At 42.3% G+C, this 20,513-nt stretch overlaps 1 protein-coding gene across 6 annotated transcripts in view; it reads right to left on the reverse strand.

Moving 5' to 3' along the window:
* Window positions 1-20,513, reverse strand: part of LOC113011542 (palmitoyltransferase ZDHHC14-like) — a 62,909-nt gene that overhangs the window by 37,791 nt on the left and 4,605 nt on the right. For all 6 annotated transcript variants that reach the window (XM_026151040.2, XM_026151037.2, XM_026151041.2 and 3 more), the window contains exon 3: window positions 5,020-5,180. In XM_026151040.2, the coding sequence (XP_026006825.1) occupies window positions 5,020-5,180 (161 nt within the window). The remainder of the gene's footprint in view (window positions 1-5,019; window positions 5,181-20,513) is intronic.

Here is a 20,513-nt window from a genome sequence, read left to right on the forward strand (position 1 = left end):
AAAAAAAACGTTTGTTTTTTTTTTGGCACTTGGGGTGGTTATCGTCCATTTATCGTTATCGAGGTTAACTGCTCAATTTATCGTGATATTGATTTTAGGCCATATCGCCCAGCCCTATTTAGAGCAGAGCTACAGATTACAAAGTCTGGCTGTACTTCACTGCAAAAGATGCAAACTCAGCAGCCTGCAACAAGTGCTTTAAGCTGATACTGTGATACTGTCAAAGGAGGCAACACCTCAAATCCGATGAAACACCTGGCGTTTTGGTTTTTTTTTTTTAAAGCCGAGAAATGCGGCGTATTTGATAGCTTGCTGCGAGACCTCACACCGAGCGCATCTACTGCGGGTGTGGTGCCTGTTATCGGACCCGGAGTTAGCAACATCCCCCAAAAACACGAAGAGTAGAGTCCTGGCCCCTAGCCCTGCCAGTGTAGCAGAAATGATGACTGATGATGATGGCAGCAGTAGCAGCCGTTCTTCTCTGCGTGAGTAGCTTAATGTTGTTCGTGTGTAATTTACATTGAGTAGGCTAACCACGTTATTACATTAATGCATGTAAGGTGAACTAGCAAACATCATCATAGTTACATGCGGCTGTCTTCTTGTTTGATGGCAGATACTCCATTCACCCTGGCCAAAAAGGCTAAAATGACCAAAGAAAAAGTGGAAAACAGCTAAACATGAGAGGTTTTTGGACAAAGTTTGTGTTTTTTCCATTGTTTAAGCACTGCTTCCAGCCAAGAGTGATACCATATATGCCCCATAGCTGCAGAAAAGGCTAACATTGTTATCTTTTCACAAAAAACAGCTGAACATGAGAGGTTTTTGGATCAATTTTATGTTCTCCATTCTTTAAGCACCGGTTTGAGCACCGTTTAAGCACCGGCACCGTTTCAAAAGTACCGGTTTGGCACCGGTATCGGATAAACCTATACGATACCCATCCCTAATCAAGAACAAAAAGACCTAGAATGGATCCTTGAGGGATCCCGCCTTTAGTGGAACATTTATAACTTCATCCATTAAACTGAGCACAATTCGGTTTTCTGAGTGCTTTCAAACTTTTTTCTTCTCCTGTATAATCAATTAGTCAATCAGACACAAGGAACATCACAGGACCATACACAGAGAGATATATGTACAGCGATAAGGAAAATAAATCATGTATTTCATGTGGTTCTACCTTCAAACATCTAGCGATGAAAAAACGAAATGTGGCTGTATCCCCTACTGATGTCCCCATCCTTCCTCCAGCAGTCCACGCTTTAAGCCTTCCAAAATCTATTTCCTCTGCTGGCCTTGAGTCTGGCTGGTAGCTTTGGAAAAACAGCGAGGCTGTCCTGACATTCACCAACTGGCCTGGACCACATTAAGTGGGAAAAAGGAAACCGGCAGCTCTGACCATCCTTCCCTCTGATTAATGCTTCAGAGAGTCTTTCGGATTTGGCATGTGATAGCTGAACTGATGCCAGCCCGTCTAGTCCTGACATATTGGGCAGGCAGGCAGACATGCACACACGTCAAATGTAGCAAACTGAAGAGAAATCAGCTCTTGTCTCAAGTTCAGGTTGAGATAAACAACAAGCTGTGCTGCCTTTCCTGACCTCAGACGTCCTCCTCCAATGATTAACTGCACTAAGCAGAGTGACAGGACAGTGAGAATGTGGATCACAAAAACTGCATTATGTCTCATAACTCTCAAATGTCTGCTTGTCCAAACATGCCGCATATTTGATTCAGGAATTTAGGCCGACCACTCTGAATATCCGCTCACGACGATGGCATCACAGGTCGAGCATCAGCATCGTGAATGCAGGGATGCTGAGAGGCCTCGTACCGTACACACATCTGCCCCTCTGGTGTTGAGCCAACCGATCAATAAGAGCGGTGTCATTTTTGACCCTTGCAGTACTTTAACCTGAAAACATCATTATTTATGTATGAGGTAAGGGATTTATGGCGCTATATGCACTCAGAACACAAAACATGCAATGCATTCAAAATTTCCTGAAATATCTAGTTCTGATTTATATTTCCGTTAACACAATTCGTTTTAGCTTTGGTTACTTTAGTGCTCAACACCATCACCTTGTTTTACCTGGGATTCTCTCTCTCTCTCTCTCTCTCTCACACACACACACACACACACACACACACACACACACACGAACGACTCGGTCAATATACAAACACAGGTGTCCATTTCCAAAAACATCTCAATTTCTGCTCATTCATAAAACTGAGTCAGCGCCGTTTGCAGAGGTTTGATTTCATGTATCCTAAAGCAGCGTAGTACTGTGGATACTGAACATAAATGTAGTAAATGGTTAAAAAAAAGAAATAAGGGTGGATGTAGAGTTGGCTGTAGTAATGCTATAGGAAAAAAAAGAAACCAAAGCAGCACCTGAGCACATGGGAAACAGGCCTGGAGCGGAGCAGAGACATTACATTATGGCAGCGCATGTGAAGTTCCCCCTGCTCACAAAGCTGCTTCGCTATTATGAATATCTGCACAGTTACATAAGCACATATTAGGTTTGAAATAAAAAATAAAAAAAAAAGAGAGATGAGAGCCGTCTGAATCAGAAGATATAGCTGCCAGGAGTGAGTCGTGTTGCAAGTAAGAGAGGAGGAACTGAAGAAGGAGCGCACGACAAAAGCATGGCTGTGGAAATTCACTGACACCTGAAAACTAGACAAAAATGGTTTTGTTTTTTTGCTTTTTAAATCTCTCTTTTAAATCCCAGCTGTGAAGATGAGAGTGCCTGAAAGAGACGGGCACATGCTGGGCTAGTTGTTGCTGGGACTTGAAAGGGATGATCAAGTTAAGAGCTAACACATGTGGCTGCTAATGTCTTGCATATCAAGCTTCCACGCCATCGCCAGAACCAAAAAAAGAACTGTGAGAGCATGCACCCAGGAGGAGGAGATGATAGTGTTTGAATGGAAAAAGTAACAGGAGGCGTGAGAAGAGACAGGAGCTCTATGGAAAACACATTTGAACAAAGTTTTTACCACGTATGAAGCGTGTGCATGTGTGTGAGACCCTCATGCCATTACAGGTGAGGTTCTTTCAAATTGCACATAATAAGATCTACAATGGTACCAATAATTAGGCAGCCTATTAATCTACTGTCATGCAGAGGATTGGATGGAATATAGACTACAATCCTGGAACGTAAAAATTAAGGTGAACACTCTCGTGGCACAGCAATCTTAATATACACCCATAGGTTACCTTAGTGAATGACCGAAAGACATTTCGGCTAATGATTCTCATGTCTGTCGTTTTTTCACTTGGGACCCGCGTAGAGATTTGACTGTAATATTGTTTGAACCTATCCTAATTCATGCAAATCCTGCATCTACAGGTTACAAAGAGAGTTAAATATGATGGGAATGAATACCAAAACAAAAAAAAATTATCGTATGCTGCTTCATGCCTCTAATCATTTCACAACCTGTGCACAAAGAATCAGCCAGACATCAATCATCAGTCTGTGAGTAAGAGGTTCCAGTTTGGAGACCGCCTGCTTGGAAATGCACAGCACAAAAGCCAGTTGGGTGGGGGTAGAGGGGGTAAAGAGGTATTTGGGTCAACATTTTTCATATTTTCGGCCTTTCATTTGTTTATCCTCTGGAATACCAACATAACATACTTCTGCACAACTCTTTCTCAGCCCCGCCGCTCCGAGCTCTCTGTACTGTACCTTCCCTCCAAAAGCTTTTAAGTCTCCTAATGAGATTAATTAAGCCGGTCCAGAGTTTGTTTAATGAGGCCCTAGTGGCCTGAAGCACGGAAAAAGACCCATGGCTGGGAAACGGGAGCTTTGCATTCCAAATACAAAACAAAAAAGAAAAGAAAAACAGCAGAACTTTAAAGAAGGCTTTAAAAATAGGCTTTGCAAAGTTAAACCATCAGTTAAGTGGTGGTAATCCATTTAGCTACAGAGCAGCTGGACACATTTACAGATCAGTGAGTCAGTGACTAAAATGGATACAGTTTCCAGTGCAAATTCCAGTCTGGAGGACCCTTGATTGTTTCCTTTCCTTCTCTGAATGAAGCCTCAGGAAGCAGACTACACTCCCACCATCGTTGGACAAGTTTAGTGACTTCCATCAATCTTTGTCTAATTCACTTCTGGTCAGTTGCCTCCCTTTACATTTTGCTTGGATCAAGCTACAAAGCACAACTTCAGCAGCTCTAATTTAAATAAAAAGAATTAATTTCAGTGACTTCAGAGCTTGCCATCACCTTTGATGTGTAATCAAACGTTTGCTACTGCCACCAAGTCTCTCAGATGGGAGAAGCAGCACTTTTAGGCGTGCTCACAGCGAAGTGGGCCTTCATTTTTAACTGCTGTCCACGTTTCTCAACATTGCCAGCAGCCTCCTAGCACTAGCTTGTAGTAATGCACTCGTACATGCATCGCCTCAGTATCTGTGCACCGATACGACATTACGCACGCGGTTTTTTTTCCAAGCATATCAGCTGATTTTGCAGTTTGCTTTGGTGACAAAATAGAATCAAACAGCAGGAAAAAAAAAACACTCAGTGACACAGCAACACATTTCATTAACAGGTCCACATCTCAAAATAATCTTGGCTGTTTTTTGACTCATGCTTGTGCTCTGCTGCCAGTAATTCACTTACCTCATATCAAGTATCTCCTAATGCATCAACAGTCTTATCTTTCATATGACAAATTAGATTTGGAACTTATCAAAAGATAATTTATGAGTAAGCGTTACATCAAAGCCCATTTGGTTAAAGTAGCGCCAAGAACTCATCTCATCCTGGATGTAAAGTGCTGTTACAGTCAGTCGGAGCTGGATTCCCGAAAACAAACACTACACACACACAGAATGCTCATGAGCCACGTGCTCATGTACCTATAATCTAATCAAATAATAACTAAACAGTGTGATGTGATCAATATAGGTCTCCCTTTATTGTAGCACAAAAATGCAAACTTCAGTTCAGTAACAGGTTTTGATCCCAGTGTTTTGGGGGTTTACCTATCTGCCTCTCCAGGTCGGCGGCCTCGTCTGGGCTGGCCCTGGGCAGCACTCCGGGGTCACTGAAGCTTGTTCTCAGGAGCGTCCCCAGCACAAACAGAAACAGCACACCTCCTATGACCGGGATGACTGGAGTCAACTGCTGCGCCAGGAACGGACAACTGTAGGACAAGGAGAGGCGATGAGGAAAAGATGAGCAACAATGACGGCAGAAACGCAGTCTTGGTGTAACACTGGACAAACGCCGGCAGGCTGCCTAGCTCGATTTAATCGTTAGCACATAACGGACACCAGCGGAGACGAGCGCGGAAACTGATGAAGTGGAAACACCAAACTCTCGCTGCTTAATGACCAGTAAGTGGATATGACCGCTTAATAGACCGAAACACATGTAAGAGTCAGTCCCCTGTGTTTTAATCTGCTTTAATGAGACAAACTCACATAATCCCATTAAACATCCAACAGCGCAGGTGGTTATTACAGTAATCACATTTAGGTCCCACAGAGGCAGGACACAGGCTGCTGCATCCCATTTCATCTGTTACACTGTGGTCTGCTGGATCAGATTTGAGGTCCGCAAAGAGGAACTACTCCAGACAAGGACGGCTGAAGGAACATGTGGCAGCCGTATGCTGTGAGGGATGTTGCTAAGGAATGCAGAGCAGCACTGCCACACTGGCAGGACTGAGCACATGCCGCCGACATGTTATGCAGTTTATGGAAACAGCAAACCATGCAGCGTGCATGTTTTTTCCCCCCGTTATCTTTTACTCGCTGTGTGATGTCACTCACCAGTTTTGTGCTCTGTATTTTGAACACATTTTTGGGTAACTGAGCTGTACCCATAAACTTCATTGGCCACTAAGTAAGCACACACACCAGCGAATCAGTAAACATGGTTTTTCATGCTGTACTATGCAGCTCGACTCGTCTTGGAACCAGCCTCGAGCGGCCAGCAGAGAAAGTGCAGATGTTTAGCATCGGCTTCTTTTTCCAGCTCAGGTTGGTTTTATCACGCTGGTCTTCAGATGAAGCACCTTAGGGGTATGATATGTGCCAACACCAGTTAATCTGGAAGAAGGGCGACCGTGGCTCAGGGGGTTGGGAATCGCATCTGTAACCGGAAGGTCGCTGGTTCGATCCCTGGGCTCTCTGTCCTGGTCATTGTGTCCTTGGGCAAGACACTTTACCCTACTTGCCTACTGGTGTTGGCCAGAGGGGCCGATGGCGCGATATGGCAGCCTCGCTTCTGTCAGTCTGCCCCAGGGCAGCTGTGGCTACAACTGTAGCTGCCTCCACCAGTGTATGAATGTGAGAGTGAATAAATAGTGGTATTGTAAAGCGCTTTGGGTGCCTTGAAAAGCGCTATATAAATCCAATCCATTATTATTATTATTATTATTATTATTAATCTGCTGAACTGGGCCATATTTAGATTTGCCATGCTGGGTTCTTCTAACGATAGTGGTCTGAGTAGACGCACATTTGAACTGGGATCCAGCGTCTTCTGTCCTCTCATAAGAAAAGAGTGTAGAAGTTACACATCCTGCCGCCATCAGTTCATTTTGGTGTGAAGTTAAAAATAAAATCTAGATAAGAGGCTCTGTGAGATGAATACCAAGTAAAAGATTTTATGACTCAGAAAGACTGAAGCTGACCTGAGCTGTACCCTGGCTGAGTGCAGACAGTCCAGTCCTGCTGCTCTCTGCATCCACAGCGACACAGAGCTCAGCAGAAAACTCTCGACTGTCAGTGGGAGGCTGCAGACGGCACGGCTCCCAGCAGGATGCCATTTCTCCTGCTCTCCTTGGTAATTCATTGCTTCAAATTTGAATCTCATTTCTTTTACGTCAATATAAGTTTTGAATGATTTAAAAACGCTGCCTTCTCTTTTTAGGACGTGGACACTCTGTGTGCTTCACACCTCCTGCTTCTACACTCACCACAGCAGAGATATCATCCTCTAACACCAATCAAACAGAGCATGTTCTCGTCACGGGACGAGGCAGCAGTGCAGCCCACTTTTATTTATAGAAATCTGAAAAAATATCATCACCAATTCAACTGTAAATATTAAAATGTGCACAAATCAGGCTGCTCTTCACCTCCATGTGTGTTTTAGTGTTTAAATACTCTCATATTGCTCATTGTGCTGTATTTATCACATAGATATGTATGAGTAGTATAATATTTTTTTCTATAAAAACCCAACTAGGGCCTATGCTATAAATTGCAGGTTTTAAACATAAGGCCAAGAGGCAAAGAGGCCCACAGGACATCTCTGCAACACGTGAAGGAGGACACAGATTTTGGTCTTCTAACTGTATTCTCAGTTTAGGTTTTACTGCTCGTCCTGCTGATGAGGACGTCCCCACAGTCTTTCACACTACAATGACAGAAAAACAAATGACAGAAGTTGTCCACCCCCCCAATAGAAATTTATGTTTTGGTTTGTTTTTAATAGCGTGTCCACAGTAAAATCCATGAATGTAAATAAAATAAAATAAAAACAGGGTATTTTTGGTGAATTACCGAAACCTTTCTGCTTTATAATTCCAGGACAGTGAAAAATGAGCACTGAGAAGGGTTCCTGTAAATCTACAGATCTTTTTACAGTTTAAGCTCAGAGTTGTGCCGACAGATTTCTTTCATTAAATCGAGCAGCATTTTTTCCTCGTGTAGTGAAACACACGTGCAGTTAAATTCTTTTCTTATATTGAGCAGCACAGTGATTAAATGTGCAGCTAAACTGACAGAGGGGAGCATGAGGGGCGGGGACAGGAGAACTGGACTATGGAGCCGGCCCTGCCATTGATCCCTCTGAGCTGGGAGACACAAGCTGACTGGGAAACTGCTCTAAGTTGCTCTACTGCTAAGAAGCTGCAAAATGTGTGTTTTTAGAAACTTAGCTGTAACTGAAAGACTGGAAACAAATCAAACTGCACCGAGAGGACTGTGCTGGTGCCAAAAACACATTTTTAGCAAAGAACATTAAACGTAAAAAATGTTTCCATCGAGCTCGTTCTCATGTTGACATTCAGAACTTTCCCATGCCGTCCAAACTGCTTTTTTCTCTTGATGGTTTGTTTAACCTTGTGGTGTCTAAGTAACTTTTTCACTTTCTTTAACCTAAAATGCACAAACTAGTAATCTACTCTAAGCTCATTTCAAACACATCCTGGCAGTTTATTCAGGACTCTTAGCCATGTACTTCCCATAATTCAGTAGGGTGTATAACCACGTGTAGCAGCAGCGAGCTGGAGCAATCAGTGACTTTATCGCTCTCTCATATAACTGTGGAGGCGACCCAGCAGTTATTTACATGCAGCTCTCTTTAGGTTAAACTAACCTTAACTAACCCTGGTCTAAACTTCAGTCTCATGGTGACAGACCCTCTCTGTGGCAGGTCCCAGACTCTGGATATCAGATTTGCACAAACGCTCAAACATCATAAATCGTTACTAAAGACACATTTTTATAGTCTGGCTTTAAACACACGTTGACCTAAACATTTTGGTTTTAACAGTCGTTGTTGTTTTTGTTATTGACATTTTATTTATTTTTCTATATTTTACTGCATTATTGTTGTGCATTTTATTTATTGTAGTGGCATTTTACAACCAGTGTAGGCCGAGCTCCAGCTGCCAGACAGCTGGCCTCACATCTGACTCTAGAGAGGAGTTCATGGTCTGTCAGGTGCTTAAATCATCAGCCCTCCACCACCGTGCTGACAGCTGGTATGAGGTGTTGGGTTTTCTCCAAAGGTGCTGCTGTTCGTTCTGGGAAGGGTTTCCCTTCCAAACCAGCCATACTTGTTCATGCTTGTAAACAACAGCACTGACGTGAATTGTAGTCTTTAACATGCCAACTTAGGACCGTCTTTTTTGTATTTCTCTGAGCTTTGCAGACTGAGGGGAATTTGCTGTGACATCCACCCAGGAGTGGACGTCACACACGTGAATCCTCCAGATCTGCAAACTGCTATAACATCTGCTTACACTTAATGATAAGATAATCAAGGGCATCTGATTATCCGCTGATATTCTGTCTGTATAACTTCAATAAGCAATAAGTTAAGCTAATAAAACAATAGCATAGCATACAGGGGGATTGTTTTAGCCATTAATAAATGAGCCTGCAGCTTGATGCTGGAGGGTGAATCACAGCAGCTGACAGAGACCCACAGCCTGCCTCTGTCAGTCTACATCTGTCTCATGGAAACACACAATTTCAAAGTCTTGTGTCATTACAGAGCATCTTTTCATCCGCCTGCTCAATCTTGCCTCTATTCACTATGATTGGTCACACACCACATTAATGAATCCTCTAATTAGAAGTGCTAATGGGAAATCGTTACAGTTGTAAAAAGCTTGGCAGACCTCGTGTGAGGGTGCTGCATCTGTAACAATTAACCCAAAGCTGAGATCTGCACAATTCTGAAGTAATCAAAATCAAGCTGAAACGATCATTTAGAAATGAATACATGATGGACTGCGGGGAAGGTTCTCTTTCTGCTGACCAACAAAGTGCACGTGAATGTGCGCTCTGTGGCAAACAAAAACATGTCTTACATTTCAAAACTTGTCATTCAGCGAATGCCTACAGAGAAGTCTGAGAGAGCAGAGCGAAAACCTGCTGCCTGTGTCCTCAGGTGCTGTGTCTCAATGTGTCAGACATGGGGAACATAATGAAAAGGCAGTCATGTGTGATAGAAAGTGACAGGTGGGTAGAGCTGGGCAGAGATTAAGCACTAAAGCCATTAGAGGAGCAGGACAGGAGCGACATGAAGCCTGCCTCTTCTATCCACATGGATCGATAGAAAAACACGGACATGCTCTAGGCAACCAACATCTCGCCTGGTTTAAGATCTTCCTGACAAAGTCTTTAAAAAAACCTTTATCAGCCACCGAACACGGAGCGTAAAGCCTACAGGCCACTCTCACTGCCTTCAAGCTTTGAAACGAGCAGAAATTCACAAGGAAATTCAAATTTGCATCTTTACTTCTCTTTACTTGACACAAAATCTTATATTTAACTGGGCCTTTGTTGCCATGGAGACGGACAGTATCCAATGTCAGACATGGTAAATTTCGAAGGGGGATGTGGTTACCCTGGAAACAGCCACAGGAGTGAGGCTGAAGCTTCCAAGGAACAAGAAAAAAACCCCACAAAAATACATTTAAAAAAAAAAAAAAAAATGAGACAAGACAGCACGATTGCTTCGATACAGCCCTTTTAGGTGTCTCAAGAAATCGTTTGATTAATAAAGACAAAGAACTGCTGTTGATGTGATCCACAAAGACCACAGGTGAAATCTCAATACATGTGCCTAAATAGGAACAAACAGTGACTTATCTGATGTTGGTATCATCGCAGTGACAGTGAAACAGAAAAAATGCCTGTTATTTATTACAACCTACGAGTTTATGGGCCTTTGACGAAGTTTATGAGCAGAGTGAACTCAATGCTGTGAGTTCACCCAGCTCGCAGTGAGTCTGTTGTGTTATTTTACAAAACCTGTTCATTTCCTCGTTTGTCATCTATACTAAAAAAGACTAATCCTGATAAAAGACGGTGAGCAGTACGGGGGGGGGGGGGGGGGGGGGGGGGATTAACTTTCACTATTAAACGCAAGTTAAAATGAACAGCTGCCCTGTTTGTTTAAACATTTAAAAGGTTTCCACACCAAAGAGGACCTTTGTAAGCTGGCGTCTAGTGAACTGTACAGCAGAGTTTCATATGTGAATGTAAAAATCAAAGCTCAGTTTCAGCTCCTGTTTACAGAAAGTCGGCTGTGTCCACTCCGACACATCAGTGCTGTCAACTAGGGCTGCCACGATTAGTCGACTATCACAATCGTCAACGACTGATTTAATAGTCGACGCGTCGTTTGAAGCTTTGTAAGATCACAAAAGACGCAGGAATAAGTAGTAGGATTTAAGAGTGTAATAACGGACTGAAACAGAAGATGGCAGCATTGCATGTACAAGGATGCCAGCTGCCGTTAAACCCTGAAGAAGAAGAAGAAGAAGAAGCTGTGTCCCAGAATTCATAGCGCAGCCCAGCTCAGTTTCCAACAATGGCAGCAGCTAGTTAGTTTTAATATTACTCTTATTATTCTTTCTGGGTCACAAAATAAACGTTTAATATGTTTTCAGGCGAGAATGTAGCTGTGTAAATCTCAAATATCTGCTCAGTTTATCAGGACACCACATATTTTCAAAAGCGCTCCGACGTTTTCGGAGACGTCTGTTACTCACTAGCTTGATAGCTAGCCAGGGCAAGGCTCACTAGAGCCCGTGAGAACACCGGACTCCTGGCTTCAAACCCACCGCCCTCGTTCGCTACTCAAGGCACTTAGATAACTTAAAAATGTTATTGTTTGGCTTTTTTTTTTTTCAGTATTTTATTTGTTCCTGAGTATATCGGTTTGGCTGAGATTAACGTTTTTACACAGCTGAATAAATGTCAAGCAGACAGCTGATTATCAGAAGTGTGAGATGCTGGAGAATATAGGTGTCCTGTTATATTTTAGATAGCAAGGAGTTTATTAAACTTCACCGAAACAATCTGCAAATTTCATTAAAATTTAATAAACTACCATCTTGTCTTTATTTTTAGTTAGCACATACCTTAAACACTTAAAGCTGTAAGCTAATAATAGTTATATAAGAGCAGATGCTGCTGGTGCAATAAGCTGTACGTTTTACTTCCAATGGATGATGATCTGATTAGTCGACTAATCGCAAAATTAATCGGTGACTGGTCGACTATCAAAATAATCGTTTGTGGCAGCCCTAACTGTCACCCATACGAAGGTAGAAATGATACGTTTTAACAACAAATGATCCGACCCAGTCGGTTCCACTGTGGTTCAGCAGCTGCTAGAGGCCCGCTAACATTTCTGCAGGCCCCTCCAGCATTCATGTACATACAACTAAAGAGGCAGAGGTACAAATATAGGGAAAGAAAAACAGTCTTCCTGAACCTCATTTCTAATTTACTAACATCACTGAAGTAAGAGCAGTGTGCTCCTAACAGGCAGCAGGGAGTAAATCCTCTCACTGCACAAAGTGTATGTGAAAATCCGACATGTCACTGATTTCCAGCGATGCCTCTACTGTGAGCTCACTGATGTTATAAAATGATGCTCATTTTGTTAGTTATGCTTCCTTTTAAAAATAAACTAGATAATAAATGCAGGGAAGCTTTACTTCGCTGTGACTGAGCCATGAATATGATGGCTAAAACGCAGAAGTTAGGACCTCAAAAGAGGACTTGACAAACTACCAGGTGATGTCATGGTGGTTTAGATACAGCCTACGCACCATCTGCAAAGGTGACAGATGACTGCTCTCTTTCCAGCTTATACTGATAATTATTTATAGGGACTGTCGGTGAGTGAGTGTACAGCTTGATTTCTCCATCTCTATATTTTGCCGGCAATAAAACTAACAGGCAACTCCTCAGGCAAACACTGTAATGACATGACAGGCAAACAGCCACATCACACAGTAACTAGTAATGAGTTGAATCAGAAGATTGTTACAAACACACAATATCTGTTTCACATTAAACACGGACGCTCAACTTTTTGACCTTTGTCCCTAAAATGCTCTCACGTTGTCCTTCACATACACACATACTGGACGGGGAAAACCAGTTAACTAATTACTTTAAATACTCCCAGTTTAATCTATGACACAGCATATTTTTTGTATTGATAATAAATAAATAATAAATCATGATTAGCAGCTGAAACTCAGCTCTGCATGCTGCAAACATCACTTGTAGAGACAGTCGACAGCTGCTGTCAGATTCATACAATTATAAGATTTCTCCAAACTAAACAAACAGTTGGTCTGCAAACAGACAGCTCTCGTTTTAGCTGCGATGCTCTGTGTAGCACCACTGAATTAAAGGCTCCTCTGTGCAGTTATTATTTCCACAGCATGCCAAAGCTACAATCAGGTATATCAAGCACGCCACATGTAAAACATGAGGGACACAATCTTATGGGAGGAACATGTATGGCTGCCAGTGGAGCAGGTCTGTGCTCAGATTCAGTCACCTGATCTCAACCCAACAGAGCAGCTTTTCAGTTACTGAAGACAACACTGAAGGAAGAGCTTCTCAAGGGAGGAAGCACACAACAGTTTTTCATCCAAGTATTAAAACTGCCACTATTTAAAATGATCTGAACTCCTTTTGATCCCTGAAAGTTGGGGCTGTAATTCCTAAACAGTTAATAGCTTTTCACAGCTGCTCCCTTAATTGCAAGAGGTTACCACAGCAGATGGATCTGCATGTTTGATTCGCCAGATTTTTACTGATGCCCTCCCAGAGATGTATGCCTCCTCCCAGTTTCAAACTGGGGCTCTTTCACGTGTTAACCACAAACTACAGGGGATCCCTAAACAATTTATGCAATTCTTTCATTAAACCCCAGGAATTCAAGCTGAAAGTCTGCACTTCAATCTCATTTTAACTGATGGGATTTAGAATCGCTGTGCTCACGGGCAAAAATATAAAGGCAAACTGTCCAAATACTTTTGGGCCTTGTACCTCAACAGAGCTTTTTCTACTCATTTGCCTCTCAATGGGTGTACTAATCTTAACAATAATCCAATCCAGATTTACCGTTATCACATTTCCCATTAAATCCTCTTATGATGCCGACCAGTTTTTCAAAACTCAGCTGAGAGTTAAGCTTGGGGGACTTTCATCTCTGCTTGATGTGACCATGTGACTCAGCACTGTTCCCTCGCCGTCCTTTCACTGTCACCTGAGATAAACCCCTTTTTTATTTCTTCTTCTGTCATGCAGCTTTGAAGGAAATCTATATCCTGTGATCTATTAAAAAAAAAAAAAAAAAAAAAAAAAAAAAAAAACACGGACATCCTCCTGCACATACGATACCTGGACATTTTTTGTTTTTAAATCTGTGCTTTCACGAAAGGAGACTATATGGTACTGCTGTGCCCCGAGATATCCTCCATGATATCGCAGCACCAAAGTGTCCAGTAATGTGCTTAACAATGTGTTAATAATGCACTTGGAGCACTTGGCTTTGTGGCCTTTCATTCTAAAGTCTCATTACTCATCTGGGCTACATGGATACAAGGCTTTGTCAGCTTTGTTTTTTTATTACATTTTGATTGCTTTGGATGGAGGCAAGGGCAGAACGTGAACCTCCACTTAGCTGCAGGCCAAGTCATTTGTCAATGAAACAACTGAACATGACAAGCTTCTGCAAATGCTTACATTTTTGCCCAGACTGCTTCGTGCATTCACCACTTTCTGCTACACGCCAGAAAAATGTCAGCAGTGAGCGGCACAGCTTCGGTCAGTCGTGCTTTAGAGAAACATCTACAAGAATAACCTTTAAACATGTGCCAGAGGTCCCGTCAGTTACCTCTGGCACAGGGAGCTGGTGCCAGCTCAGAAGAGTGGCATGAAAAACAGTGGGTGCAGCGACGACTAAATGCTTGACAGAATTCAAAGCAAAGCCTGGACAGACTTGGTGGTTTGAGCGCAGGAGAAAGGCAGAAGAGACAGCTATGATTAAAACGTATGCAGAACACATTTACTTCTAAATGACCCACATCAGACTGTCGGGTTTTTCATTGGGCAGCGGCAACCTGATAACTGGATCGGATATCGCTCCCATCCTGGCTCTGAAAGCCGGAGCAGCTGATCCGTGTCAATGAGACGATCTATTGCTGATCCATTTACTAAACATACAGCAGCAGCAGCGTTGCTAGCAAGAGAGCTGAAACACTAGGCACACGGGACTAGAGACAGGTTAGCGGTCATCTGGCAACCACAGGTCACCAGGGAAAGATGTGTATTCCCCACCCGGGCGGTGAGCGGCAAATTGCTGCCTGTGGATTAAATCGGAACCTATGAAGTTTTTTAGTGATAGCCAAAGAGTGTACGTGGAGTGACAGGAGTTACTTGCATGAACTTACCATTTTCTCCAGCCACACTCAATAGTTTCAGAGAGCTCCTCCATTTTTGGTGGTGTCATGAGAGTCCCAGCTGATAAGTTTTTACAATGAAGTCTGAACAAAATTTTAAAGCTGAAGTTGAAACGCAAGCCCATCAGGTCACCTCGCTGCATAAACTCTGCATTCTCACACTGAGCTGAAACAACCCAAAGAAATAACCTGAATAAGCTTTTTGTTTCTAATGTATTTTTGTCCCACTGTCTGTCGCATTTCATTTGCCTTATACATAAGGATTTATTCCCAGTCTCTTCCGAACATTGATGAACCCAGCTGATTCATTTAACTCTGGTATCAAATCAATATTCAGCACTGGCAGACGCCTGAGGATGAGGTATCTGAATCGGGGCTAAGATGGAAAAAGTTTTACTCATCACTAAAACAGTCCAGTACGACCTGCCCAGTGTCTGTGTTGTAAAACCAGAGTATCGTGCCGCCAAGTGAACCGTTTCATTTCTGCCAATGAGCTGAGTGGAAGCCAGGGAGGGTAAATCTAGAATGGCAGCGCACTGCTGACAGCTCAGTTTAAGGAATGCTTTTCCTGGGAAAGCTTGTCTACACTGGGTGTGACTGTGGACAAAGACTGTTGTGCAACAGCTCGTCTTGTGACACTCCAAAAAATGACTTTTCATTATGGCCCAGAATGCAACAAACACTTACTATTCTTCTAGGGTATTACTCAGAATCAACAGCGTAGAAACAGACCGTTAGCATTTCATCGTTCTCACTAGGGCTGCACGATTTTGCATAAAATGAGAATCACGATTTTTTGGCTTTGAATTGAGATCACGATTCTCTCACGATTCTCTTTTCCAGTATAAATATTTATTGCATTTATTAATTGCACATCAACTTCGTAACAGTTGAGACTGAACATAAAAACAATAAATAAACATAAAAACAACAAATGTCTCACGTTTTGTTGTTGTACTGCTTGAAATTCCGTCTCCACCGTTGCTCGACGCTGCGTGTATAGAGCAGGTAGTGCAACAATAGAAAAATAGTTGCGGGACGGCACTGCGTAGCGTTTGTCTAGGGTGTTGATCATTTCCCTAAATCCCTCGTTTTGCACCGTGTTGATGGGAGCCATATCTTTGGTCAGGTGATAAGTGATAGCCTCCGTAATTTCTTTGTGCCTGCAGGAGTTCGGCGTGTATAGGGAAGCGCTGTATAAGGTTCCCGTTATTGATGTTTGGGTGGTTGACCGGGACGGATTTTCTCCTGTCACTCTCTCGTCATCCCTGACGTGCTCTCCGTTGTTTTTTCCCTGCTAATTTTAGCATCACACGGCACAGCTTCTGTATCACGTGGTATAAGGCTCCGCCCTTGTCATTTGTTGAGCAGGAAGAGTGAGCGCTTATTTTCATGCAGAGTACGTCCCGGATCAAAATGCGGTACAATCGTCGTCGTCTTTTTTTTTTTTTTTTTTTTAAATCGTTGTCATTTGGAAATGAGATCGCGATTTTCTAACGATTAATCGTGCAGCCATAGTTCTCACTACATTAGATTTGTAGCTACAGGGCACCAACATGGCTTTTGCTAACAAGTCTGGTGTATATACATGTATGAGCAGTCATACAAGCACTGGTGGATTCATGAAATGGCAGAAATGCCCGAACGGAACCAGATCCCAGCCTGTGTGTTTGTTCAGCTCTTAATAGGTCGTTGTATAAACCCATTAAGACAGAACGATTATTTTGGATTAAATGTTTCAGGTCTCTGTACAAGATCCCACTTATGTGCCACCAATTTAAAAAGGACATATTTGTGTCGTGTACACATCTGTGTGTATTTAAGAATCAGTGTTTTTGTGTCCTTAGATTCTTTTCTTAAAGAGTATTTTAATCACAACAATAAGAGCTGTGTGTTTCAGTACCAGCTATAAATAAACCTTTGCAAATCTGAGATTGTAATTTTGGTCCAGTATCACAGATTCAGCTGACAGCAGGTCTCCAGGCTGGTGCTTAGCTAACATTATTGTTACAGTGTTTAGTTTACAGTAAAGTAGTGCTTAGCTGTAAATAAATGAAGGATTTCTGTGAGTAAGACGCTGTGACAGCCACAAAGCAGGCTGGACGGCTGCTCAGAGGCAGCTGGACTTGTTTCTTCCACGGGTCATGTGATCGGCTCAGTTTACCTGTTTGTGGATTTCTCAGCTGACTCACTTTAATGATGAATTTACATGAAATTCGAGGTGTGACTTGGCTAAACTTTGGAGTCAATCCAGGAATTTTGAAAAGGATTCTTTACAATTACAAGATGGAGCAGAATGAAATGTTTCACCTCGGCCTTTAAAAACACACATTAAATGAAACGGAAACTTCAGAGACATCGCGATGATCAGGGGAAAAACATTTAAAAATCAAACCAGTCCATCTGGATCCAGGGATTTAGTTCTTGTATGTTGTACAGGGACCTGTCTGATCTGAGTAGAGTTACACAGCACTCCTGCTGCACACTGTAATTTTTTGCTTCCCTGAGAGCATCCGCTCTTTTCTTTAAGATCTAAATTAGATGTGACTAAACATGTCAAACAGCTAAATCAGAGCCAAACGAATAGCTGTATCGCTGAAAAGAGCAGCAGCCTGCATATGCCAATATCAAGTAAATGTGCCGCCTCATTTTCCTGACCACATACTTGTGTTTTGGCGATTACCTTTTTCTAAGCATTTCCACATGGTAACAAGTGAGCCGTGTCCAATGTTCTCACTGTAAGACAGCAATAACACCACTCGAAAGAAAGGATTAAAGAAGACGGGTACGTGAAAGCTGTTTTCCACATTGTTTTGCTTAAAGTGAAATTACAAAGTCAGTTTGAATGTATGGAAATCAGACAACAGCAGCTATGCAAACTGCTGCAGGTTCACATTCCTGTAATAACAAAATCAAACTGTTTCACTGATTTTCACTAAATCATTTTCACCCCTGGTGAAGCTTGTATGCCTCAGCCTTACTGCTCATAGGTACTAAACACAGTACATACATTTATTTAACCAACACACCTGATGGACAGGTGATAAAAAAAGTACAAAAACAACCTGACTCTTTCACCAAAATCAGCACGAGTTTCAAGACAGACAGGGCCTCTGTACTGACAACAGTAACTTCCCATACATGACAGATAAATGCAAATCAATCATTTCAATGGAACACAAGAACAGCCTTAAACAGTCCAGGAAAAGACACAGCCGAACATTCAAACATACAATGGCGAGCATTAGTTTTAAGGGTTGTAATAAGCCTCCACTGCATATAAACAATATCACCATCATTCAGCAGCAATATAAATACAGAGGCAACAAATGTCTTCCACGCTTTATTGTGCTGCACAGGATTTTTTTTAAGTCTGTCCAATGTGGATGTTTCTGATTTGTCTTTTTAAATCACCATCTGCTTCAAACTGTAATCTGTCTTGAATTAACTCGCCAACTTGGCGTCATTGTCCAGGATGATTTCTTTGTGAATGAATGGAAGCAGAGCTGTAACATTCAAATCTGATTTTACTACAACAACAACAACAACAACATTTTTGTGACTTTGGACTAGTGCTGGGCCATATCATACTGTTCACAGTAACATCAGTTTAATGTTGGGCAACGATAAGAAAATGAAATATAGCGATAGAATATGGGTAAAACGCACATGCGCAGAGCCTTTGTTTTCATACACACATGGCAGAAAAAGCATGGCGGCGACGGAGAATGAGAAGAGCGAAAGCGGATCGTTGAATGAATCGATGAACCAGAACTGGTTTGTAAAAATGCTGCAACTTCAGTGGTGTGGAACTGGTTTAGCTTTTGTCCGCCAGATACACAACAAAGCACTATTTTTGGTAGAGCGTGCTAGCGGGCCGTCGTTATTACCGTGTTGTTTGGAAAATACGGCACACTTAAAATCAATCCTTTGATTTTTCTGTAAAGTCGACAGTGCCCCTTATAATCCTAAGCTACGAAGCCGCACCGCTTGATGGATTGTCGGAGCATTACGGCTATCGTAGGCGGAGCCTCGCGGAGTGATACGTGCTGTGCTTCAACATACCGTAATATTACCGTATTGTGTGGGTATAAGCTCTTTTTAAGTGTTGTGGATATTATACATGGTTATGCTGAGGATATGTCGGCCAGTTTCCACTGGAAATGCCTTTTGGTTAAACTGTCAGCGAGGAATTTGCATTTGCACTGTTACATTTGTATATTACTGTAATGCACATAAAAAACAGCTGCTTATTTAAGTGAAAATACATTGATGGGGGTTTTTTTGCACTAATAAAGTTGTGGAGTTGCAAAGTATTTTGTCTCGTGTCAATTATATCGTCAGTAATATCGTTATCGCAAATTTTCATATGTATATCATGATAGATATTTTTGGTCATATCACCCTGCCCTACTTTAGACCTCAATATTTTTAAACGATTTTCACACTGTTACACTACAGCAGCAATAAAAATACAGACTAAGTCCACTACCCTACATGTGTACTATGATAACAGCAGATATGCCTGCGACCAACACAAATGACCTGCATGCTTTGATTGGTTCTTTGGGCAGAGGGAGGACAATAGCCACCTTTGCTGTTGAAGAACTGCCCGTTAGATTTTTAGCTCTAATGTCACCAAGACTATATTTCTGGTGGCTCGGATAGTAGAGCAGCTGTCCTGCAGCCACAGAGATGTTGGTTTGATTCCTCATGCACAGCACCCTACATAATGGATTTATCTTTAAAGGTCATTCAGTATTCAACAGATTGCTCAGTGTCACAACCCAGTCCCGTGTTAGTACCTACATTGCAACAGTCTATAGTTTTTCAGCTGCAAACAGTACTGAAGCCAATTTGTTGTCCTCTATTAAAGCCCCAAACTGTGCTTCAGAACAACCCTTCAAACATCTGCCTGAGTGAACTTTTACGAGACATAAAGGAGAGAAGGCAACATGTGGAACAACAGCCCACATGTACGTCTGGGGGAGCCAGCAACAGAACAATAAACAGAGCAAAGTCTGCCGGTAACTAACAGGGTTTATTGTGCATGGCTGAGCACCCCTCAGACAGACACTAAGAAAACAAGCAGGAAAAAGGAAATATGGTTAATGTAGTGTACACGTCTGCAGCCCTCACTGACCATCTGCTGACTCTTTCTGGGCCCCCGAAATAAGAACGTCTTTAAATACATGTAAAGCCCGTGTTATCAAACCCAAGGCTAAAATGAAAAAACAAGAAAGAACTAATAGCACACGAAGCAACAAAGACAGCAAAAGCCACTAGAAAGCAAGTGAGTAGATGTTCCTCTCTATGCTGACAACCGGGAGCGAGGGAAGGAAAACACAACTAATCGAAATGCATTACAGTTAATGACAACAGAAGCCAATGTGCAGGTCTGCTGACTATCACCCTGTCTGATAAATGTCTCCTTTCAGCTGATGGGAGAAAGCTGGAGGAGGGGAGGCAGGAGGACTCGGCCGGCCTGCAGGCAGGGACAGTTAGACAGGGTGG

This window comes from Astatotilapia calliptera, chromosome 19 (genome assembly GCF_964374335.1).
Source record: "Astatotilapia calliptera chromosome 19, fAstCal68.1, whole genome shotgun sequence".
NCBI lineage: Eukaryota > Metazoa > Chordata > Actinopteri > Cichliformes > Cichlidae > Astatotilapia > Astatotilapia calliptera.